At 37.4% G+C, this 26,756-nt stretch overlaps 1 protein-coding gene across 3 annotated transcripts in view; it reads right to left on the reverse strand.

Moving 5' to 3' along the window:
- Nucleotides 1-419: 419 nt before the first annotated feature.
- Nucleotides 420-26,756, reverse strand: part of EXOC5 (exocyst complex component 5) — a 30,970-nt gene continuing 4,633 nt past the window's right edge. For all 3 annotated transcript variants that reach the window (XM_014063717.2, XM_014063719.2, XM_014063718.2), the window contains exons 2-18: nt 25,801-25,895; nt 22,759-22,906; nt 21,796-21,990; nt 19,267-19,331; nt 16,152-16,180; nt 15,941-16,050; nt 14,908-14,952; nt 14,481-14,621; nt 13,378-13,460; nt 11,897-12,106; nt 9,752-9,899; nt 5,003-5,111; nt 4,263-4,383; nt 3,000-3,086; nt 2,549-2,657; nt 1,055-1,270; nt 420-786 (exon numbers count right to left, since the gene is read on the reverse strand). In XM_014063717.2, coding sequence (XP_013919192.2) covers nt 598-786; nt 1,055-1,270; nt 2,549-2,657; nt 3,000-3,086; nt 4,263-4,383; nt 5,003-5,111; nt 9,752-9,899; nt 11,897-12,106; nt 13,378-13,460; nt 14,481-14,621; nt 14,908-14,952; nt 15,941-16,050; nt 16,152-16,180; nt 19,267-19,331; nt 21,796-21,990; nt 22,759-22,906; nt 25,801-25,895 — 2,100 coding nt within the window. In that variant the 3' untranslated portion in view covers nt 420-597. The remainder of the gene's footprint in view (nt 787-1,054; nt 1,271-2,548; nt 2,658-2,999; nt 3,087-4,262; nt 4,384-5,002; nt 5,112-9,751; nt 9,900-11,896; nt 12,107-13,377; nt 13,461-14,480; nt 14,622-14,907; nt 14,953-15,940; nt 16,051-16,151; nt 16,181-19,266; nt 19,332-21,795; nt 21,991-22,758; nt 22,907-25,800; nt 25,896-26,756) is intronic.

A 26,756-nucleotide genomic window follows, 5' to 3' on the forward strand; every position in this document is an offset into this window, starting at 1 on the left:
ACATCTTGAGACTGTGACAATCTTATAACTGAAGCAATGGAATACAGCTAAGCAACATCTAAAAGTTATGATATGACATGACTGTTCCGGTTGTGCCCATTGGGCACAGAAATTCTATCAGCAAAAGAGCAACCTTGGCTACTGTCTCCCACACTACACTCCAGATGCTTCTTGAAGACATGTTCAATACTCTGTGGAGGTTTTGTTTTTCTTAGAAGCATGCAGATATACGCAAGCACTAAGCTCTGAGGAAAAGGAACAGCCAGACCTGGACAATTGGATAAAACTTGCCAATTGACAAATGTTGAAAAATAAAATCAAAGTATTTCTTTCCATCCAGAACACAAATTAGAAGGCTCTAGTGCACTTTCTGACAACCATGTTTTGGTTTTTTCATGAATGGAAAACAGAAAATGGTCTAGGAGGAACCTGATAAGATTATTTATTCCAGAACCAAGATGAAAACAGGACAGTGGTAAAGACCAATTTAGTTATTACAGTTTGTTCATCCAAGCAACTTTTTACTCAAAAGCCACTTTCTTATGTTGCTGATAAAACCAAGTCCTTGTGAAGCCTTGGTTTCCTTCTTCTGCACACTCAGCTGAAGTGGCGACCAAGACGAGCAGATCTGTAGTCAAAGCGGAGCTGTACAAAGGAATGGAGAATATTCTTCTCTAGAATAGCCAGTTGCTCTCCTGAGCAGACCTGCTTCAAGTTATCTGGGGCTACAACCAGGAGGTTGCAAAGGGAATGTAGCGTGTCAAAAAGCTGCAATACCAACGCAACCTGTGACAATCAGGAAAAGCAAAGCAAAATTCAGTATAAACATCGAGGGGTACTTTACAGAAAATCAGCTTAGACAATATTAACGTTTATTACGTATTTCTTAATGCAATGCTTTTTGTCATCTTGTTCAGGGATACCACAAATCCGAGAAATAGGTCATTAAACTGTGCTCATTTTATCAACATAAGACCACAGCATACTATGTCAGCCAGTTCAATACGCATGAGCCACATCTCAGTTTGCATCTGCAATAATAGCCAAAACTCACCTTGAACTCTTTGGCACACTTTCTGTATTCAGCCACATCACAGATTGCCAACATGCCACCCATGCAGCTGTAGGAATATTGCTGTAGATGCTCATAAATAAGCCGATGGAAACGAACACCAAACTCCATCAGAACACTGTCCACATTCTTGCCATCCATAGAATTCCTGATCTTTTCCAGTTGCTTTCTAACATAGGCACAGACTTTGACACAGGCCTGTCACATAAACAAGGATGTCGAGAAAAGATTCATCTTGATATGAAAGCTACAAAATGGGTGAGAGGAGATGCTCTGGGCTATCCTAGAGTACCAACTTTTGTTCAATGAAAGTAACTAGCATATCACTTGCAGATGATTATTTTTCCAGAATATGAAATTCTCTCCACCTCTTTTGTGTTAAAAGACTTTAAGCCTTTGCAATGGATAGCAGCTTGTTTATGCAGAAAACCTTGGTAACCTGAAGTAACTACATTGCAGTTTATTTTGGACATCCATAATTGAACTTGTATTAATTTCCCAGTCACATTGTTGAACAGATATATGTTGCCTTGAATATCTTACCCATTATATAGTTTATTATTTACAAATCACTCTGCTCCTCTCTAACCTACACAGATTTTTACTTTAAAAAGTGAATCTATTAGTAAAATTAATATTAGAATATAATCACACATATCCACCAACCTATAACCTTCAAACAATTATAGTATAATTGGCTAATGTCAGTATCATTCTACATTTACTCTGTGGAATAGACAAAGGAGATTTGAATTCCAATAAAAAATAATTTGTTATTAAAATAGCCTCTTTTTTGTCCCTTCAATTCAGTATTTGCCTCCTGATGAACAAAATCATTTGTTGGCTGATTTGCTGTAAGAATTAGACAAGCATGGTGGAAAATTAAGCAGGCCTTGCAACTAAGCAGGAAAAATACTAAGAAAAACAACTGTATAACTAATATACAATACAAGATTGTACATGGTCTGAATTTAATAGATTTTGGATCTGATGACAGCAACACAGAGTTCTAACTGTCATTTATGCTCTCAGAAAAGGAATGTGAACATTTTCACTCTTGCTTTCTGTATATGCCCTATTATAACTGAAATGTAGAATACATTATTCCTATGGAATGGGTAGATTGCTGGTGGTAGATAAGTGCTAAATCATGATGGCAAATAATGAGGCTCAATATATAGAGGATATAGACTTCTTGCAGAAAATGTAAATTATTTTTAAAAAATACAAGTAGTCTAAGAAATATTTCCAGATTAACACTGAACGTACTGTATAAGGAAATGCTACTATTCTCCCCAGCTTAAATCACTCAAAAAAAAAAAAACCCTGCATCCAAATTCCTAGATAAGTGGAAGAAAATTTTACTATTAAGCACATTGTAACCCGAGCAGAGTTTACTGTAGGAAAGAGTACCAGCAGCAACCTAATTACTTGCTGTGCCACTTGCCACTTACTAAGCTATATATAGTTACTCACATTAGTGTACTGAATCAGAACATTGTTCTCATCTTCTGGTTTGAAATCAGTCTTCTTTTGTTCAGCTGCTAAGATGTGCTTCATCTGTCCAATCATGCAATTTAGTGTCCTTCAAAATCAAAATACTAGGTTGTAGTTTTAGAAAGAGTATTTTAAATTGTACAAAGTTCCAGTGTGTTCATAAGTTGCAATGAAATGCACATGCACTTTCTATTTTCATGAAATTGCAGAAATGAAGGAGTAGTAGACCGTCAAATTATTATTTTCATTATTTAAAATTTAATATACTCCTTGTATAACCAATTTCGTTGTATGCATGATGTACAATGGCAATAAAGGCTTTGAATTTGTAGTGAATTCTTAAAAATACAATATTTAATCCTGTGTTTAATACATTAATACAATAATGGACAAAATGGAAGATAAACTAAAATATGAAATCTTCACTTGCCTATCTATACCCATATCCAATTTCACTTCCATTTGTTCTGTGATATCCTTTTTCTTCTGAAGACATTCAGAAAGCTTAGGAGAAGAGCTGGGATAAATTAAAGAATGGACAGTTAATATCAACCATCTATTATAATGCTTGCATCAACTACAAACAACCTGGACATTCCAAGCACTTAACTTATGCAAGGATTTTCTAGCTCATCTCCCTTTTATTTTCCCTTCTCAGAAAATAAGCTTTCATGTCAAAATATACAGAACAATCCAACTGATGTGAAAGGAATACAAGGGAATACAATTACCTCCCAATCCTACTCTGCCAATTACCTCCCTGCGACCAATTAGATCTCACAGATTGGGCCTCCTCCGAATCCCATCTGCCAGCCAGTGCCGGCTGGCAACTACAAGGAGGAGAGCCTTTTCAGTAGTAGCTCCGACCCTTTGGAACGAGCTCCCCGTGGAGATTCGTACTCTCACCACCGTCCAGGCCTTCCGCATAGCCCTTAAGACCTGGCTAGCCCGTCAGGCCTGGGGACAAAGATAATCGCCCCTCCCGAATGATGAATGAATGTTGCTTATTATTTTTACTCTATGTGTGTCTACGTTACTGTCTGTATTCCCCTCCTGATTTTATGTAAGCCGCCCTGAGTCCCCTCAGGGAAAAGGGCGGCCTATAAATGTTAATAAACTACAAACTACAACTACTACAAACAAATACAAGATGCAGACAAATACAGAAAAGTATTACACATTTTCAGAATCTAAGAGGAATCCTGCTAGATCAGGGGTGTCAAACTCACGGCGTCACATTGTCGTCATGTGACGTATCACAACTTTCCCCCCCTTCACTAAAATGGGGGTGGACATGGCTAGCACGTGACACATCCAGCCTGCAGGCCGTGAGTTTGACACCCCTGTGCTAGATCATATCAGAGGCCTGTTTAAGTTCAACATTCCGTTTCTCAAACTAGCCAACTTTAGCAAAGTGCACAAGCATGTCTATGGTTAAACCAGTACTAGCTTTATTACTTATTTAAAAAATCTAAACACTGGCATGAAGGGAAGAAAGGCAGGCTTCAAAAGGAAGGCTAATTTATTGCAAGGGAAGCCATTAATACAGAATGACTAGACAGAGGCTATTTAAACGAAGTCTCTGCACTTTTAATATGGCTTTATTCAGGAAGATTTTGAGAGAAGGAATATTTATGAATCAGAACCCAAATTCCACATGGTTTTTGGCATGAGGATAAAATAAATGACCTACTTCACCAATGGCATCAGATGGTCATTGAACTGCTTATCAAAAAGATGAAAAATGGTATTAGCCTGATTTACAATATCCAGGAAATAAAGATTTGCATTCTTGGCATCTGGAGATGGAATACCTAAAATTGAAATGAAATGTCAACATGTTAATATTTCACTGGGACTAAGGAAAAAAATCCAATTAACAGTATCAGGAATCATGAGTAATAATTATACAAGTAGTATTAGGACAAATTTATCAAGCATGTTAAAAAGGATGATTTGTTTTGCAAAGGTTATCTGTAAGGGCTGCACATGCTTTGAAAATGATTTCATTTGTGCTTTCATGTAAGCCCAAAGAACATTGTGATTGTTTTCAACAACTGATTCTCTCAAGTTAATGCAACTCCTAAAGCAGCCACATCTTTTTTTCAGAATCATATGGAAACCTAAAGAAAGGTAGGTTCAATGAGGTACAGAGGTTCTGTCTTTTTACTAGTTCTGAATAATTTTAAAGATTTCTAACTATGCTTTAGATGAATATTTTAAAACATGCACAGACCTAATATTTAAACAAGTTGTCTATTTAGAATCAATAAAAGGTGGAAATAAAATGTATTATGGAATTAATTGATCCTTTAAAACCTTTTAAAATATAGTTTTATATTTCACTGTTGCTATTGATTATAAATTTGCTTCAACCAATCATCATATTTATCAGCTAATTTATCCCACGATGTAAAACAGAAATAGACTTACCAGCCAGCCCAGTTTCCACAGCATAATCAATATGCTCAATGCAGAAGAAATCCACAAGCAAAGAGAAAATCCTGAAAGCATTCTTTGGCAAATCAGAAGGATCTGAAAGCTTTAAAAATGAAAAACATCAACTTCATCCTCTTTCTAGCAAGAAATCATTTGCAAGCATATTTATATGACTACTTTCAAACAAGTATAATTGTGGAAAAATAGAACAACATTCACATATCAGATTCTTGCTGGTGATGATCTGAAATCATTTCCAGCTCTTGTGTTAGCTATATTCCAACTTGTAGATAAGTTGAGATATATCTGATGAACCTCAAATACTGCTCTTCTTATGCTTCTTTTCTTGTTCTGGGCAATCTGTTGTACTGTAAAAAGAGAAGTCACCTTCTGGTTGGTGATTCAATCGTAAGGGATGTAAATTTAGGAAAGGATATGGAGGTTTTAAAAGAGGTCAGGTGTCTGCCAGGTGCTACTGCCAGCAGAGACAAGAGGCGTATTCTTAAGATAGTCAAGAATGCAAGTAAGGACTGTGACGTTGATGCTATTATACATCTTGGCACAAATGATCTGTCCCAAAAAAATGTACTTTCTGTGAAGAATGATTTCCAGAGCTTTGGGTATGAACTTAGTAATGTAGATTGTAGGCTTATCTTTTCAGAGGTTTTACCAGTATATAAGGAACAAAAAGGGAAGGGCCAGCGTATAGCAGAGTTTAATGTGTGGCTAAAAGAGTAGTGTAAAAGGGAAGGCTTTGGTTTTATTAGTCATGATGCCTATAGCTGGTCCAATGAAAAACTTCACAAAAGAGATGGTTTGCACTCATCCAAGAAAGGGACTGAGTTACTTGGCATTAAATTCACAGATTTTCTGGATAAACATTTAAACTGAACAGCGGGGACAGAGAATTAATTGATACAGAACATTTCTGTCCCCAGCAATCTAAAACTCATAGGGTTATCAGTTCATGTAACATAGATGTTTGGCGGGTAATATTATCACTCCTGCTGTCAAGCAAAACCAAACATTTAATAGTGAGTGCCATACCATGTGCCTGAATCATACAAGTGGCAAGAAAATAGGGGCAGTCAGGCATAACACAGGTTATGTAGACAGTAAGCACAGGGTCAATCAAAATGGACTCAAATGTCTATAGACCAATGCACAGAGTATGAGGAATAAACAGAGTGAATTAGAAATTCAAGTAAATGAGGGCAAATATGATATTGTTACCATTACAGAAATTTGGTGGGATGAAACCCACAAATGGAACATACAGCTAGAAGGATTTAAATTATTTAAAAGAAATAGACCAATAAAAGAGGAGGTGGAGTTGCACTATATATAAGAAATAATTACCTCTCTACAAAAATAGTGCACAACAATGATGAGAACTATCTTGAATGCATTTGGGTCAATATTAAAGGGCGGGGGGGGGGAATGACATTGCCATAGGTCTATACTACAGGCCACCCAACCAAGCAGAGGAAGTAGATGAACTTTTTGCTAGTCAGCTAACTAAGGTACGTAGGAAGCACACCACAATAGTAGTGGGAGATTTTAACTACCCTGACATCAACTGGGACACAAACTCTGCACCAAGTGGAAGAACCAACAGGTTCCTAACGAACCTAGCAGACAACTTTGTTTCCCAAAAAGTAGAGAAGGGAACACGGGGATCAGCCATATTGGACTTAATTCTCACAGCCCTTCATGGTATTGGACCTGGGTACTTGAGAGACCACCTGCTGCCAATTACCTCCAATAGACCGATCAGATCCCACAGATTAGGCCTCCTCCGAATTCCATCCGCCGGCCAATGCCGACTGGCGACTACCCGGAGGAGAGCCTTCTCTGTGGCTGCTCCGACCCTCTAGAACGAGCTCCCCATGGAGATTCGAACCCTCACCACCCTCCAGGCCTTCCGCAATTCCGACAGGCCTGGGGCTAAAGAGCTCTTGCCCCCCTTCTCGAATGGTATGGTTGTTGTGTGTTTTAAATTTTGTATTGTTATGTTCGTCTTTTTATCCCCCTGTCTGTACCCCCCTTCCCTGACTGAATTGTGAGCCGCCCTGAGTCCCCTTCGGGGAAAAGGGCGGCATATAAATGTAATAAATCCAAATCCAATCCAAATCCAAATCCACTAACAGACAGGAAATGATAGAAGGTGTTGAAGTCACGGGAACCCTGGGGGCAAGTGACCATGCAATATTGGAATTCAACATTATGCAAACAAAAGTAGTAGAACAAAGTCAAACTAGAGTCTTGGATTTTAAGAGAGCTAATTTCAATAAACTTAGAGAGAGCTTGGGAAGAATTCCATGGATGAGACTCCTCAAGGGGAAAAGAACTCAAGACGCTTGGGAAATTTTGAAAAATGAGGTTACAAAATCTCAGTCTAACACAATACCAATGAAGAAGAAAAATAACAGCTCCCATAAGAATCCAGCATGGCTGCATAAAGAACTCTCTGACAAATTGAGACAAAAAAGTTAAGTATAAAAGGTGGAAAGAGGGGGACATAACTAAGGCAGAATATCAGCAAACAGCCCGAACCTGTAAAGATGAAGTAAGGGAAGCTAACGCTCACAATAAAGAAAGTCTTGCCACAAAAGTAAAAACTAACAAAAAAGCTTCTTCCAACATGTTAAAAACAAAAAAAAAGGTTAAGGAAACAATTGGTCCATTGCTGGGAAAAAGTGGCAAGAAGGTGGCAAGCAACAGGGAGAAAGCAGAACTATTTAACTCATGTTTTGCATCTGTATTTACACAAAGGAATAAAACAGTCCAACCTATCAAAAACAGCACCATAAAAATCAGATTAGGAACACAAATTGAAATAGGGAAGAAAATGATAAGTGAGCACCTATCTACCCTAGACGAGTTCAAATCACCAGGACCGGATGGATTACATCCCAGGGTTCTGAAGGAACTGGCATATGAGATCTCAGAACCACTGAACTATATCTTTCAGAGATCCTGGAGCACCAGGGAACTGCCAGAGGACTAGAAAAGAGCTGATGTGGTCCCCATCTTCAAAAAAGGACAAAAATAGATCCAGGACACTATAGACCTATCAGCCTGACCTCAAACCCTGGGAAGATTCTGGAAAAGATAATCAAGCAATGAATTAGCGAACACCTAGCATCAGTTTGTCAAAAACAGATCATGTCAGACCAATCTTATTGCATTATTTGACAAAGTGACAAAATTAGTGACCAGCAGAATGCCATCGATATAGTTTACTTGGACTTCAGTAAGGCATTTGATAAGGTAGACCATAACCTATTACTAGATAAAGTAGAAAAATGTGGGTTATGCAGCATCACCACCAGATGGATTTGTAACTGGCTGACCAACCACACTCAACATGTAGTCCTCAATGGAACTGCATCTACATGGAGGGAAGTATGCGGTGGAATATCCCAAGGCTCTGTTTAGGCCCAGTACTCTTCAACATCTTCATCAATGATTTGGATGAGGGAATAAATGGAGAACTCATCAAATTTGCAGGTGACACTAAGCTGTCAGGAATAGCCAACACTTCAGAAGACAGGCTTAAGATACAGAAGGATCTTGACAATCTTGAACATTGGGCACTAGCTAATAAAATAAAATGAAAAGAAGGACTAGGGGAGACATGATAGCAGTGTTCCAATATCTCAGGAGTTGCCACAAAGAAGAGGGAGTCAAACTATTCTCCAAGGCACCTGAGGGTAGAAGAAGCAATGGGTGAAAACTAATCAAGGAGAGAAGCAACTTAGAACTGAGGAGAAATTTCCTGACAGTTAGAACAATTAATCAGTAGAACAGCTTGCCTCCAGAAGTTGTGAATGCCCCAACACTGCAAGTCTAAGAAGATGTTGGATAGCCACGTGGCACGACAAAACCGTGCTCGACTAAAGCGCGCCCGATTAAACCGCGTCGCTGATGTCATCAACAGGGCGACAACAGCGAGCACGGAGAAAGAAGGGCGCTTTAAATAGCGCTTTGAAAGCAAGCTGATTCAAGTTAAGGTAAGGGTTAGGTTTAGGGTTAGGTTTAGGGTTAGGTTTAGGGGGGTTAGGTTTAGGGGTTAATTTTAGGTTTAGCGTTTACAGCCTGCTTCTGTTTCCGCGCTGTTGTCGGCCTGTGATGACGTCAGCTATGCGGTTTCGTCAAGCGCGCTTTAGTCGAACACGGTTTTGTGGTGGAACCGGATAGCCATTTGTCTGAAACGGTATAGGGTTTCCTGCCTAGGCAGGGGGTTGGACTAGAAGGCCTCCAAGGTCCCTTCCAATTCTGCTATTGTATTCTATTATTGTACTTTTATAAAGCAATATTTCTTATTCCTCTCTTTTTCACTGGTTTTTCACAAACAGGTATAATTTTATCTTTGAAATATGTTAAAGGAATTTAAAACATGACTAAATTCCAGGATGACCTTTGGCATCCAGACTCAACCTACACAACATGGAGAGCACACAGATATTGTGGGGACCTTAACAATAAGCAGCAATTTCCTGCAATGTTATTCAGCCCCCTCAATTTTCCTAAAGGCCATGATATATCATTAATTCATTTAATTGCCTTACTTTTTTACTTTAAATAATTCATAGACAGCATAAAAACAAGGTAGTAAAATTATTTTAGCAGCTGAATTATGGTTAACCAATAGGTGTATATTGTTTACATGAGTATCATAATATGCAATAGCTAGAAAGCTCTATATTATCCATTAATATATTATATTATTATACACACCCTATGACACCTTTCAAAAGCTTGCTTGGTTTCTTGTAATAAATTAACCACAACATCCTGGGATAAGAAAGTTTCGCCATGAGTATCAATGCTTGGGCCTAAAGGCAGGTTGGTTCGCTGTCGTATTCTCTCTTTGAGGTCTTGAATACTAAAAAAAGGAAATGCCCCAGTTAGGATTATTAACTGAAGTTAGATTTTTCTCTGATTAATTTTTCAAGTATTATCAACTACAAATTTATGTATTAAATGTAACAAAAAATACCCTTCTACTGGAGGGTGAGGCTTCTTTTTTATAAAATGACATTATTCAACATATACCTCCTTTAAAAAATACAGCCACTTTTTTCTGTGATGCATAAAATCCACAACACTGAACAAGAGCACCCTCTATGGCTGGACACATACAGTCGTTGAGAAGAAAATTCAGGAATCAAAGATATTCATGAATGCATAAATGCTAAAACCAGGCAACTTCTTAAAAAAAATTATGGGAACACATAATCAATCACTAAAGCAGCTGTAACTTTTTTCAGGCTCACATAGCTATTTCAGAAGCTGATCCTGATTGTGCCGGTTCGGTAAGAGACACAATTGTAATAGAGATGCTTTGTATGCATTCTGTTAAATCATCATCTTTTCTATGACAAAAAAGCTTTATGAGAATATGGAAATTCATTTGCTCTGACATATCAATTGCTGGGCAAAATCTGTATTTGCAATGTGCATTAAACAGTTTGTATTTTAAAAGGCTGTATAAACTATAGTAGCTAATTTGCCAATGTATTAAATTTTATTTATTTCCTGTTGCCTCTTCTAAGGATTTTTAGAACAGGCAAAACAGAAACCTCCAAAGACATTACACTGTTTTCCCTGTTGGGACATTTATGGTCATATCACAGATCATTGCAGATTTTCAGGCTGGTTTTGTAGCTCACTTCTTCAAAGACGATTTTTTAATAAGATGGAAAGAGTTAACTGAATTGTTGTACCAGAGATGGCGATTTCTAAGGTACCATAAAAGATATACTTTTGTTACAACCATCTTTTAGTTAGTTAGTTAGTTGGGTTACTTTATTGTCATTGCACATGGTTCAATGAAGTTAAATGCCATCTTCAGTGTATATTATAACTATAAAAATAAAAACGCAAACAAACATGTTTTACATTCTATATAATTGAAATTGAAAACCCGATATTGCACTATACCATAGAATTCAATATGGTTACTGCCCTGGGATAGAAGCTGTTTTTCAGCCTATTTGTCCTTGTTTTTATTGTCCTGTACTGTCTACCAGATGGTAATAGTTCAAAAAAAGGTGCCCTAGATGAGATGGATCTTTAAGAATGTTTTGAACTTTCTTAAGGCAGCGGGAGCTATAAAGCTCTTCCAAAGAGAGGAGAGGGCAACCAATGATCCTCTGGGCAATGACGTTGACCCTCTGGAGTGCTGTCCTATCTGCCACTGTGTAATTGGCAAACCCTACACAGATGCAGTAAGTTAAAATACTTTTAGTACTGTAAGACAAAATTATATCAGCAATGCAACCTTTACAAAGTTGGAAGGCTATGGAATTGATAGAGTATCTAGAATCAAAACATGGCAAGCATTTGTATTTTGTATTTATTTGTATTTATTGTACATTTATAGGCCGCCCTTTTCCCTGAGGGGACTCAGGGCGGCTTACAATAAAAGGGGAAAGGGAGTGTAGGACAAATACAAAAAGAAATGTGAACAAGAATAAATCAAACAGTAAAACACTGTTTTACAACAGAAGAATCAATAAAAACCTCTAACCAAACTATGCCAAGAAATCTGGAAAATGACATGGGGCCAACAGCCTGGAAGAGTCTTCATAATTATATGAAAGAAAATTTAAATTATATCCTTAATCTATATGCTAGGAAAATAATTCTTAAAATCATCCAAAACAGATTAGAGTTCTACACGGAATAGGAAATGCCTGATGATACCAGCTTGATGGTACATAATCAATCAGTAACTGTCATGTTACAATCAAACTATTGTCAACATAAGCATTATGCACATATTTTAAACAAGGTATACATACTGAAAGAAGCTTACACATACTGCAAATTTTGTAAGTATGTAAGATAACAATAATAAGATTAAAAAGTAGTACTTACCCTCCACCTCCAATAGTTCTCTTCTGGTGATTTTTGGAATCATAATAGCGCTGCAGAATCATGGAGCTCCTGCTTCTCAAATAACCAATTTCCACCTCAATGTAATTCTCCAAGTAAGAAACAAAGATGGATTTGATAAGCTTAGATAGGAAAGTCTGCTTATCAGTGCCCAAGTTAAACTCCATCAATTTGCTTGAAAGATTAGTAGTCCTTTATGTTAAGGCCAGGAGCAAGAGAAGAAAACAATGTAGTTGCAGGAGGTAAAATACAGGTATAACATCTATAAACATTCACCTCTTAGGGGGCACAGTAAGGAGTCAGAATGCACCTAGCCCTATTATATGGAAGTAGGCAGACCTCAAGCCTATTTTATCTAGAACCCCAAGATCCAGCAGCTGGAGCTTAGAGCAAAAGACAAACACTTAAAATTAAAGAATTCTCAGCCCAGGAATTTGTTTTGATTATGAGAAATGAACACAGCTCATAGTCCTTTCACACAAAAACACTTCTATACTATGAAGTAATTGAGGGTGGGAGCGGGGGTGTCATTTTGTTATAGCTACTGTTAAAACAACTGGAAGTCAGAAATCCTTGCTGACCTACTGGAAATCACCCAGAGATCTACCAATAAGCAAACATGGACTTTAACAGTTAACTGAATTAGAGATTACTAGAAAATCTCCTAGTAAGAACAAGGATCTTTATAATCAATCTTTTTTACATTTCCTTACAGAATGCCAAAACTAATTCTTCCCAACTACTTGTATTTGTCTCACATAAGAATAGTCCATGCTATTCAAGCAGTTTCCCCACACTCTGGGTGATTTAACACAAAGGTTAGCACTTTTATCAGCAGGCAGGCACTAAATTTTGTCAGAAATGGGAGTTAAAACAGGTTTTAGACATCATGTTAAGCCATAATGTACCTTGTTTCTAGCTTCATATAACTAGAAACCCATACAAATCATTGTTTACTTTTTGAAAACAAATTATAATTTGAACACATAGCTTGCTGTGGATTTATGAATCCGGGCTTGCTTTCATGTCTTTTTCTGATGTCTGAACCTAGAATCTATTCCCGTTTATTTTAATGCTCATCTAAACTATTTTGGATTCCCCTCTCCCCCAAAATATTAAGAAATGAAGCCAGAAATTGGCTGAAAAACCCATGATTAATTTGCTTAGGTGTAAAAATAATTCCATCATGATCCTTTAAAAAAAAAACAACTTATGATTAAAGCAAATTCTGCCTTTGTATTACACACAGAGCCAGTGCAATCATTTTCACTCCAGCTTCCCCACATTACTATATAAATTAATGCAAAATAAAATAATATTTAGTATAAAGAAAAAGTTACAGCCCCCCCCCCCCCAAAAAAAAACAGCATCTACACAGAACCACAGAAGGACAAATTGAATGAAAAGACCCACTCTGGGCCTCTTAGAGCTTTATTTCTTAAGTTATTTAAAATAGAACCAACCTTGTGTACAGGTCATAAAGACTCTGAAGATATTGCTCTGCATCCGATTTCTTGTGTTCTTCTAACTGGTCTTTTATATAACCCTGTGAAAATAAAGATTAGCATTCTATTATTTCTTTCCTTTCCATTAAGAATACAAATGCCTGATACATATTCCATGCAGTTTAATTCAGTTATGAAATTTTCATCACAATCAGCGGCAGCATTACATTGTACCCATTTGCAGCGCATTTCTGCATTGTTTGAATTTTGTCTTTTCGCTGTAACCTAACCATTGTTATCCAATTTGTTCCAAAGTCTGGGTAGGAGAAGGGGAGGATAAAAAAGAAAACAAATATAGACATGCTGATACCCTTTGCATTATTTTCCCCATATGGACTTCATATTAAACAAATCATTTTAATTCATTCATTACAAAAGAAATATCAACGCTTTGACATGTTGTTCTCTCATTTCAAGTACAAGAATGCAGAGCATTATCAGAAGCATTAGACTTCAGTCTTCTTATGCATTTTTTCTCTTTCCCTATGATTATGGATATAGCTAGACAGAAAATCCAAGAATCCAAGCATAAAGCAAAATATCTTCTAAGCAGAGGAATAACAGGAAATAAAACTAAGCATAAGCAACAATCAAAAGAAGCATCTCGAGATCCCAAGATAGTTGTCTGAAGTAGCATTCAGTTTTAAATAAAAACATTCCAGAGTCTTCTCCCAATCATGCCCTTAAAGATCGTCTGCCGCAAGAGACTATTTATGTACAACTGGGAACCACAGATTGGGTGAACTATCCAAGACTGGAAAATTTAACAAAAGCTTGAATCGAATACATGTGCAAAGAACCAGATATGTACAGCATTCTTCGATGGGATGTTTTCCAGGTATCTGGTTCTTCAACTCCCATAATTCCAAGTCATCATGTCCATTATCAGACAGTGTTCATGTCAAATGGAGAGAAAGGTTTGGGAAAGACTGGCACAGGCCACTAATCATACATAATGCATTCTTGCCATTTGATACAGGTAAAGTTATGGTTACAAAAAAAAAAGTGAACGTTATATTGTCAAGTAGTTTTTTAAAAAAATAGACACACATGTAAGTTACCTGAAGTCTAATTTCAAAGATATTCTGAATAAGTTTGGCCATCACTGTCTCGGGACTACTAAATATATCACCAACTTGTTTATTCACAGTCTGACACAGAATGGCTGTATCTTCAAAAATATCATTTCTCAAATAGGCACCCTGAATCACAGAAAAATTAGAAGAGAGTTTCTACATTAAGATATATCTATTGTATAAGTCAGTGGTTCTCAAACCTTTTCTTCACCACACACACCCTTTTAAATATTTTTTGTGGCCACAGATGATGGCCAAGGCCACCCAAGATTTAACTCAAGATTTAACTCAAGATTTAAATCGTAACATTTCTTCAAGCATTCACAGACCCCGTGGACCACAGGTTGAAAACCACTGGTATAGGTATTTCTTTTAAATATATAGACAACATGGTATTTAACCCAACTCTTACCTCTTGGCACTGTTTTATATACACATCGACACAGTGGGAATAGCCCTATGGGAGGAAAAAGATGTTGCAATATAGTTAAATATTCAAGGTAATTATTGTTTGACATTAATTAAAAAACAATAGAGAATATCTACTTTCTTTTTTTAATCTCTCAGATGACAACAGAGTCAACTAAAATAACAGTTACCAGTCATTTATCGTTTATCCATTTTACTGTATTTAATTTCCCCAATTCAATAGCCCCTCAGAGCCATTGTCTCCTGAGTTGAATCAATAGCAATAGACCTGTTCATTCAGGATGAGAATTTCAATACGATGTTCAGGAATACCAAACTTTTTCATCTTGTAATATATAAGATCAGAATGGAGAAAAGGTAGAGGAGTACCTGTGGATTTTACTCCATTGTGGACTATAGGAGGCAGTGCTCATCTCCATTTCAAGGTCACTGAGCCAGCGGCATCCAAAGACATTGCCATGGTCATGTGGCCAGCATGATGTCATGGAGTGCTTCTGTTACCTTCCCACTGGAGTAGCATCTATTTATCTACTTGCACTTGTATGCTTTCGAACTGTTAGATTGGCAGGAGGTGGGGTGAGGACTGCATTGCATGGCGCTCAAATCTCAAACCTGGGCTGTCGGCTTTCCAGCTAAGTCCAGCGTCTTAATCACCGAGCCGCCAGGGCGCCCAGAATCAAAATATACTACTAAATATCCTTATTGCTCCTAATCCCACTTAGCCATAGTCACTGAGCTGTTACATAACCACTTATAAGCACATGCAAAACAGGTTCAGTTTGTGTAGCATAGAAAAAAAGGTTCACTAGAATACAAACAATCAATAGGGACTAAATATTTTGGTGCATTACTGGCTGCACCGTTCTACTGGGGGGGAAATGGAATCAAGAAAGATTTATTCTGAGTCCAAACTACTCATGTGTTTCGATATAAACATAGTTTATCACGAGGAAACCATACAGAAGAGATTCTGCAAATGGGTACAAGACTACAGCCTTAGAGATAAGACTGCTTACCTTAAAATGTAGCAAAACTGCAGTTACTTCTCTCATCTTGTAGATTTGCCCCCTTCTTTGTGCAATGGTAAACTCTTGGATTAGTTGGCACTCTAAGTCATGGTACTTACCTGAGTTCAAGGAAGAGGATAAAAGAAATAAAATAACATGTCAGAGTTGATTAAGCGGCTGCCACAGTTATTTTCAAAAAAATTAAAAGATGCAATCTTACTTGCTATTTTAGATTTTACATCAGAAAACCTGTGAAAGAAAGAAAACGATAAATAAAACCTTAGGATTTCAGTCTTCCAACCATGAGGCATTTCCATATGCATGTACGTTTTAGATGCAATGCTTCTATTTTAGCTATCTAACACCAAGAACAAAGCAAAATGCTTTTTGAAAAATTAATGCATGACTGCATTAAAAAATGATCATTTACACCATATAATTACAGTTATAGAAAATAAGATTAAGGGCCACTGCCTATCAAATTGTACTTGATAGCAACAATAGGCACTGAGCAAGCATATGAAATACAAAGAGAAGTAGGTAAACCTGCTATGTGTGTGTTGGGTGATAGATAGATAGATAGATAGATAGATAGATAGATAGATAGATAGATAGATAGATAGATAGATAGATAGATAGATAGATAGATAGATAGATAGATAGATAGATAGATAGAGATAGATAGATAGATATAGATAGATAGATATAGATATAGATATAGATATAGATATAGATATAGATATAGATATAGATATAGATATAGATATAGATATAGATAGATATAGCTATAGATAGGTAGGTAGATAGATAGATGAATATAAACCAGTGCTCAGCACTGCTCCCAAGAAAACACCTTTCAATTATTACCAAAGCAGAGACTCACAAGAAAAGCCAGTGTTAGCCGATAATGCTAAGATTCAGGTCTACAAGTATCCAAATCCTAAGAGCAGCAAAACTTATTCTACTTTTGCAAATGAAATACAGGGCATGGCGATACAGTAGATGCATACGAATTGTACATATTTTAAAAAGATCTCACTGATGTAAACTAAATTTAGCTATATCGCCTTTTCTTTTTCTATGATGGTAATATATTTTCCTTATTATTTCTTACTTCCTTTTTGAGATATTACCTATCCCAAAAGAACATAGTATGATGGTTATGTATTTAAATGCAATTTCTAGCAGTGCCACTGATGGCAACTTTCCTGTGTTCCTATCCAATGCAGCGCTCTTTTATGTCTATATTGTTTAAAACATTCTTCTCCTGCCAGTTACACACTATGGTTTAAGGAGGGCCATGGTGGCACAGTGGTTAGAATGGGGTAGTGTGGGGCTAACACACTACTCACTCCAGGAGTTTGATTCTGAGTGGCTCAAAGTTGACTCAGCCTTCCATCCTTCCGAGTTTGGTAAAATGAGGACTCAGGCTATTGTGGGCAATATGCTGACTCTGTAAACCGCTTAGGGAAGGCTGTAAAGCGTGACCCGACAAAAGGGTGAACGACAAAACCGCGTTGCTGACGTCATCAACGTGATGACAACAGCCAGCGCGGAGAAAGAAGGGCGCTTTAAATAGTACGTCGAAAGAAAGCCGATTTAACTTAAGGTAAGGGTTAGGTTTAGGGTTAGCTTTAAGGTTAGGTTTAGGGTTAGGTTAAGGGTTAGGTTAAGGGTTAGGTTTAGGGTTAGGTTTAGTGTTAGGTTTAGGGTTAGGTTTAGGATTAGGGGTTAAGTTTAGGTTTAGGGTTTACAGCGTGCTTCTGTCTCAACGCTGTTGTCGCCCTGTTGATGACGTCAGCGACGCGGTTTAGTTGGGCGCAGTTTTGTCGTTCGCCCTTTTGTCGGTGAACCGCTGTAAAGTACTATGAAGCAGTGTGTAAGTAAGCTATTTTAAGGCTCAGATCCAAACAGAATGATGGGAAAGCTCTCTTAATAAACAGAAATTAAAGAAATTTGCAAGTAAGAAATAAATGAATACACCCAAATATGTGGAAAACAAACACTAACTTCAGGAAGAATGCTTTTCATCAGATGTTCTAACTAACATAGCGAAGGACATCTGATACTTTTGCTTCAGTTATCCTTTGACAATTTATGTATGAAATTTATATGAAGCCCATCTCACTATCCAAAGAGATTCTGGATGGCTTACAATACAGTTTGATAACCTGCAAAATGCATTACTGTAAAGCACTATACATTAAGCTATCTTTGAAAAAAAAGATAACACAGCTATTGGTATTCCAAAATAGATGAGAATATACTAAGCCAGGGCTTTCTCATCTCTGCTTATGTGTTTGGGCCTTTCAAAGTGCTGGCACTAAAACTTTAAGTGCCTTGGCCGCAGGTCACCTGAAGCCATGGCGTCTGCCAAACAAATCTAACAGTTACTAAGACCAACTTCTGAAACCGTGTGAATAAAATAAAGAGGGTAGCTATTAGACAGAAGATTTTGCAGTGGTGATGTTGGATGTGGAAGCCCTACCCAGAGATTTATTTTGCCAAAGACCAGACTATGGCACTTTCAAGTGAATGCCCCCCCCCCACCTTATTCCTTAATCCACCAGTTCTCAAGAAAAGTCTGGATATCCCTGGAGATTCCAAGGCCCCTTCAGAGGGTCCAGGGTCAAATCAATACATATTTTTAAATGTCTCGGTTTTCATTTTTAACCGTTTTTAATTTTTAATATCCATGGATATAACTCTCACTAACCAAAGCTCTTTGGATTCCTCAGTCATTTGTAAGAATACAAAAGGGTTTTGAAGCCAAAATATTTGAGAACTGCTGTCCTAAGCTGTTTATTCTAATGACACGCAGAATGTGCTTTTAGATCCTTGCATGGCTGTTGGTTTACCTTCATTTTATTTTTTAGTAATTTTACACTTTTTCTTTCCTTTTTTAAACTATTCAGAAAACCTCAACTGCTGAGTCATGCAAAATACATAAATATATCAACATATAAATTTAAAAGATTTTTAAATATCATGGACCTTTGTAAAAGGTTCCCATGTTTTAAGTCAGGCTACAAACCTACAGACAATTACATAGGAATAAACCCCGCTGCATATATGGTAGCTTATTTTTCAAGGAATAGGCAGAGAATTGCACTATAAACCACTTGATGTTTCCACTTGTGACAGAATCAACATTAAACATTAGTGGGCTATCAATCTATTCTTTTAAAATTAAGTTTCTCATTTTGATTCATCACACAATTGAGTTTCAATTTGACTCACTTTCCCCAAAAATATTAGTAGAAAGAATCAATTAAAATCTAGTTTGGTACAAACACAAAATCAAAGATAACTTAGAGCTATCAGTCACACTTCACCTTTCAAAGGGTAATTCCTGTGCTATCAGATGCAGCTTCTGGATAATATCAGCTGCCTCTTCGATCTATAAGGAAAAGACATAAAGTTTATTCAATGACTTCTTTAATTTGTCTTCAATGGCTTACTTGTAAAAATCAGAAATATTTGGAGAAGTATCCCACAATGCATTTCTTTACTGAGTAAGGAGTATATAGTTCCTCAAAATCAGCCCCGCAACAAATTTATTTTGTAAAAATTGTCTTCCTTATTTATTTATTTATTTATTTATTTATTTATTTATTTATTTATAAATATAATCATCTTTTTTTCCTGTACATACAAGAATTAAAATCTTTGTGGGGCATTTCCATCAGCTTCAGCTTGTAAAATAGCCTATCCTTTTGGCATAGCTGTTACATCCTTTATTTCACTGGACAAGATAGTTTGAGCAAAATGTAATGTTTCTTTGATTCCACACACAATTCAGGACTAACATTTTTTCAAGATGGTATTTCTACATCTACTACCAGAACCAACACTATTATAGGACCCTATTCCAACATACTTAATTCATTCAACTGTTGATCAGTCAAATTTCCTTACCCAATGATTTTGACAACACAAAATCACACTATTGCGGCTAAAGTTGCCATTTGGGGAACAGGAAGTTAATGAATAATGTCTGCTTTAATTAGATTTGATAGGGATGCAGATTCAAGAAATATGCCAATGACTAGCCCTTGAAAGAGAGCCATGGAGGCCTTGGAAAAGACATCCAAATGTTTTGTGTATACCTACAAAGATCTGAATTATACAATCAACAGTATTCCTGCCACACTCTATGGGGAAGTGAAAGTTGGATTTTGAAGGAGCAAGATAGGGAGACTTTTAAGAGAATATTATTGGAGAAGACTCCTGAAAATACCAGACAGCCAAGAAAACAAACAAATGGATTATTGAACAAATCAACCCAGAATTTTCAACTGAGGTATATAAATAATCAGACTTGTCCAGCTTTGGATATGTTATGCAAAGACCTAGATCTCTGGAAAAAGCTCTAATGCTGGGAAAAGTGCAAAGAAAGAGATGAAGAGGATAACCAGAAGCGAGGGTGGTTTCAGTCATTGTGGCAATGAACGTACCATTGGAAGATCTGACTAACCAGGTTAGGAATAAATCTCTCTATGTAGTCCCTAGGAATGAAAAAAAAATGACTTGATGGTACAGAATGAATTAACTGATTAAGACAAGGTGCTGGAGAGGTGAAAACCACTATCTGTTTCTACAACCCCTTTTCTTTCTGACTGACTTAATCAAGCAGAGAGGACTGGCCCCATGATTAAGGCAAATTGCTTCCTTGTAGAAGAAGTGCATTCTTCCCTGTCCATTCTTAAAGAAATCCTCTCTTGTCTTCTAACACCTGGAAACTAACACAGATACTACTGACGGCTAAGGTGACTGAGAAAGTGGTGTCCTCATAACTCCAAGACATCTGTAGAATGCTGATTATTTGAAGATTTTTAATCAGGCTTTCATTTGGCATGAAGAACTAAGGCTATTTTGATTACTGTGATAATAACATACACAAGGAACTTGATTTGGGTGTGTGACTCTACTAGTTCAGCAGCTTTCAGTATGAATGATAAAAAGCTCTGTAAGAACTAGCAAGGAAAGCAAGACTTGCAAAATAACTAGGACAGAGAGATCATTGGGAGATACTGTCCCAGCTCAGCCACTTTTGGTAGGTCCAAGAAACGTGTCCTAAGCATAAGTGTCCTGAGGTAGAAAGACAGGGATAAGGTATAAGCAACTCACATAGAAAATACATTCTCATTAAATTTCGTTGGTGCTACCTGTTCCTGTGCTATTATTTAAAACGCTGGGAATAATGGCTTTTTATAAAATCACAGTATCTGAAATATTGCCTTCTCCCATAGCCTAGAATCATCAAGGGTCCTGTTCCAAATGCCATTCCTGGTTGAGATGCAGTAGGTGGCAAATAGTGGTGCCCATATTTAAAATGGCCCCATACTAAAATAATACCCTGATCTGAAATTGTGCAGTTATATTCACAAGAAAAAAAAATCTTACATCTGCTAGGTTTTATCAATGCACCTCAGTATTCATTGTATGCCTTAAGAAGAAATCTAAATACACACCCTGAAAATACTTATCTATACAAAGAGATTTTTGTTTGAGAGATTTCTCAAGGCTCATGTGTGGAAAAATGTTCATTCACAAGTACGAAGAATTAGGGCATGATGTTCGGAAGAAGAATATAAGGGATTTCTAAGGCATTCTAAAGGATTACTCTCTTAGCATTCTTGCAAGTTGCTTATGATTTTGCAAAATGAAAAAGTGACAGCACTACCACATTGAGAATAGCTGAATCAGCAGACAAATGAAGTTAATCTGCACTCAAGAACAATAGAGCCTGGACAAGTTGCTCACCGGGGAGCTAAATTGTGGAAAAGTTGCAGCAAGAATTATAATTAGGGCAACTCAGTTTATCATGAGTAACCTCATTCAATCTGGCTGATGGGTCTTACCTTTTCAGGATTGGTGAAAACGTCAGACTTCAGCTCTCCATCTAGAAACTCATTAAAGTATTTCATCAGTTTGTGAGCCTCTACTAGCCGTTGCCTTGGTGTATTTACCCCCTCCAGCAGGTCACCTAGGTGACAGACTTTAGTTGCCACATAGCTGACATGCTCATCTAGTTCTTGGAAATGCTGGAAGGCAACCTGGGAGAAACGGACAAAAAAATGTTTGTGTTTTCTACAATGAATGGAAATCAAGTTCTTTAATAGCATTCAGTTCAAGTAAAAGCTCAGAAGCCAGGATAAGGGATGATTCAGGACCCAGCCAAGCCTCTCTAAAATGTGCAAACACCTACCAAAATTAAAAATCAATTGATGAAAAATACCATTTGAACTAATTCAAACCAAATTAATTCCATTGCAATAAAATACTTGGAATGGACCATCACAAAGATCAGTATGTAGTTTAGTAGTGTGAAATTTAGAATTATATCAAGCCTCCCACAAACAAGTTTGAATTTGAATTGCATATATTTTGTGCACATTCCAGCAGGGCTAGTTCATAGTTGCAGATATTTAATATGATGTAATTAAAGCAATTGAAAACAAATCTCTCCATATAAGGAAAGGCATAGAGATAATCAAGGTAAGTTGAGTTGTCATTATCAATAAAGGACAAATATTTATCAAATTTTGTTTACAGTTAAGTATGCTGGAAATAGGAATTACTGATTACTATAGTGTGCCTAAACTGTTACTGCATTAAATATTCATGGAATAAAAATAACATCTTTTCATGCAACATTTAGAATCCAGCATCTAGTTCTAAACCATGATTTTATAAGCAGCTGGGTTCAAAACACACTTAAACCAAAACAACCACATTATGGAGAAGCATAACCTCAGCCATTCTAGGTATAATTTACTGAAGTGAGTCAGAATAATGGAAGAGACTGTGGTCTTCATGTTTACCTGATTGCTTTTCTGCAGTTCTTGAACTTTCTTGGCAAACTCCTTAGCTTCCCTTTGGACTTGTTGCTCCAATTTTTCCACCCTCCTTTGGATTCGCTCATCCAACAACTTCAGTTCATTGATATGATTCACAAATTCTTCTTGCAATCTGATGAGAATAAACAATTTATAAAGACAGGTTTTAATATACAAATGTTTACCCTTGCTACTAAAATGAGACACTGTAGAACATGGCGACATAAACATCACAAAGACATTACAAAATAGCACTGATAAATAATGTCTTGGTAAGACCACAATTGAAATACTGCATCCAGTTTTGGTTGCCATGATGTAAAAAAATTGTTGAAACTCTCTGAAAAGAGTACAGAGTAGAGCAACAAAGATGATTGGGGGACTGGAGGCTTACACATACAAAGAACAGTTGCTGGAATTGGGAATATCTAGTCTAATGAAAAGAATGAACTAGGGGTAACATGACAGTTGTGTTCCAATATTTAAGGGGTTGCCATAAAGAAGAGGGAGTCAACCTATTCAGCACTTGAAGGCAGGACAAGAAGCAATGGATAGAAACTAATCAAAAAAAGAACCAACCTAGACTAAGAAGAAATTTCCTGACAGTGAGAAAAATTAATCAGTGAAACAACTTGCTTCCAGAAGTTGTTGGTGCTCCAACTGGAAGTTTTAAAGATTGGACAACCATTTGTCTGAAATGGTATAGGGCAGGGCCATTTTTTGCGCTCCGGAGGCTTCAGGGAAGCTCCTGAAGCCTCCAGAGGGCCTCTGGGGGGGAACTCTTTTCACCCTCCCCAGGCTCCTATAAAGCCTCTGGAGCCTGGGTAGGGCAGAAAATGGCTTTCAAAAAGGCTGAATTCAGCTGGCCAGCACGCACATGCACGCTGGCCAGCTGACAGGGCAATGCCTTGCGTGCCCTGACAAATGGCTCCGTGTGCCACCTGTGGCACACGTGCCATAGGTTCGCCATCCCGGGTATAGGGTTCCCTGCCTGAGCAGAAAATTGGATTAGAAGACCTCCAAGGTCCCTTCCAACTCTGTTATACTTTTGTTTTCTTCTCCTTAATCAAAGAAGCTATACATGTTATATGCCCTTTATTTATTCCATATGTCTGTCCATATATACAGTTACATACCAAAGAAATTAAGTCACTAAACGTTTGATATCATTTACCGAAACTAAAATAGCCCGAGCCTGTAAAGATGAAGTGAGGAAAGCTAAGGCTCACAATGAAGAACGTCTTGCCACAAAAGTAAAAACTAACAAAAAAGGCTTCTTCCAACATGTTAAAAACAAGAAAAAAGTTAAGGAAACAATTGGTCCATTGCTGGGAGAAAGTGGCAAGAAGGTGACAAGTAACAGGGAGAAAATAGAACTATTTAACTCATGTTTAGCATCTGTCTTTACACAAAAGGATAAAACAGTCCAACCTATCAAAAACAGCACCACAAAAATCAGATTAGGAACACCAATTGAAATAGGGAATAAAATGGTAAGTGAGCACCTATCTACACTAGATGAATTCAAATCACCAGGACCGGATGGATTACATCCCAGGGTTCTGAAGGAACTGGCAGACGAGATCTCAGAACCACTGAACTATATCTTTCAGAGATCCTGGAGCACCGGGGAACTGCCAGAGGACTGGAAAAGAGCTGGTGTGGTTCCTATCTTCAAAAAAGGGGAAAAAATAGATCCAGGAAACTACAGACCTATCAGCCTGACCTCAATACCAGGAAAGATTCTGGAAGAAATAATCAAGCAACGAATTCACGAACACCTAGAAGCAAACAAAGTAATAGCCAAAAGCGAACATGGGTTTATCAAAAATAGATCATGCCAGACTAATCTTATTGTGTTCTTTGATAATATGACAAAATTAGTGGACCAGAGGAATGCCATCGATATAGTTTACTTGGACTTCAGTAAGGCATTTGATAAGGTAGACCATAACCTACTACTAGATAAAGTAGAAGAATGTGGGTTAGACAGCATCACCACCAGATGGATCCGTAACTGGCTGACCAACCACACTCAACGTGTAGTCCTCAATGGAACTGCATCTACATGGAGGGAAGTATGCAGTGGAGTACCCCAAGGCTCTGTTTTAGGCCCAGTACTCTTCAACATCTTCATCAATTATTTGGATGAGGGAATACATGGGGAACTCATCAACTTTGCAGATGACATCAAGCTGGCAGGAATAGCCAACACTCCAGAAGATAGGCTCAAGATACAGAAGGATCTTGACAAACTTGAACATTGGGCACTATAATAAAATGAAATTCAATGGTGAAAAGAGTAAGGTTCTACATTTAGGCAACAAAAACGAAATGCACAGGTACAGTATAGGTGGTACCTTGCTCAGTAGTAGTAACTGTGAAAGAGATCTTGGAGTCCTAGTGGACAACCATTTAAATATGAGCCAGCAGTGTGCAGCAGCTGCCAAAAAAGCCAACACATTTCTGGACTGCATAAATAGAGGGATAGAATCAAGATCATGTGCAGTGTTAATACCACTTTATAATGCCTTGGTAAGGCCACACTTGGAATACTGCATTCAGTTCTGGTCGCCACAATGTAGAAAAGATGTGGAGACTCTGGAAAGAGTGCAGAGAAGAGCAACAAAGATGATTAGGGGACTGGAGACTAAAACATATGAAGAACGGTTGCAGGAACTGGGTATGTTTAGTTTAAGAGAAAGAAGAACTAGGGGAGACATGATAGCAGTGTTCCAATATCTCAGGGGTTGCCACAAAGAAGAGGGAGTCAAACTATTCTCCAAGACACCTGAGGGTAGAACAAGAACCAATGGGTGGAAACTAATCAAGGAGAGAAGCAGAGTCTCGATATTTTCTAAGCTATACTGAAAATGTGTTAAGAATCTTACTTGGGGGGAGGGGAGTGGGTTCACAGTTACAGCTAGTGTGCTTACTGGAAACTTATTTGAATCATGGAAAGACTGTCCTGTGCTCAAGATGGTTAAAGTACAAACTGTACGGCTGGATTATGCAGCTAAGTGTTACCTTTTGGGATCAAAAGCTTCCATCCCACCTCGAGAACCTCCACCGGGAGTCCTCCATGCCAAGCGTTCAATGTACTCATCTGCTACAAAGGGCTCCTAGCCATAGTAAGAAAAGAGAGTCTTTTACAAGGTGCCACAGTTGGAAATGTAGTCTACATCTTGTTCACATCTCACTAAAAAGAACTATTCAAAAAACATTTTCTGTAATTATGTAATAAGATCAATGGCACTTGTGCACAATGCACAAATGCACAATGTTTTTAGTTTTTAATCTAAAAACTAAACATTTTGAAAATGATAAAATATTTTCATATACAAGTTTGTATAATTAGCAAGCGAAAGTAGCAATTGCCAATTACCCTTCAGGAACTGTCAATAACAAAGTTCAGTCTACTACTTATTCATTCAGCAGTGTCATTCCCTAAGGTTAGCATGTCCTATAGAGGACTTTTCCCACAGAATAGCTCAAAAGGATTTTGGACTGGGCAATGGAAGGTGTCTTTTTTAAAATCCTGAATGTATCCTATTACAAGGATCTCAGCAGCCGTGAGAAAAACACTCCAACTCATATTACAGGGACCTGCTCATACAAGGATGGTCTGCCTTAATATAAGGCAAGTTCATGTTCCATAATGTCCTTTTTCACATTTAAAACATTTGCCTTATAATTTCACAAGAATACATTTGACTATAGTATAGCATAAGTATACATGTTCCAGCACGCACATTTTCCAAAAATTACCAGAGATAAGCTTTCAAGAAGCCAATTCATCAAGGCTATATATTCATGATTCATTTTTTTCAACATTTTTCTAAAATGCACTGTACCAGTTCTTCCACTGTTGTGGTTTTCCTCTCACCACTCCCATTTTGCATATTTACGAATCCCAAACCCTCTCATGTCACTCTCATGTTCTACTTGACATTTCTGAACTGTAAGTTTTTGGGAAAAGCTAC

This window comes from Thamnophis sirtalis, unplaced genomic scaffold (genome assembly GCF_051295495.1).
Source record: "Thamnophis sirtalis isolate CommonGarterSnake01/CBP01778 unplaced genomic scaffold, rThaSir2_p1.2 scaffold_1, whole genome shotgun sequence".
Classification (NCBI taxonomy): domain Eukaryota; kingdom Metazoa; phylum Chordata; class Lepidosauria; order Squamata; family Natricidae; genus Thamnophis; species Thamnophis sirtalis.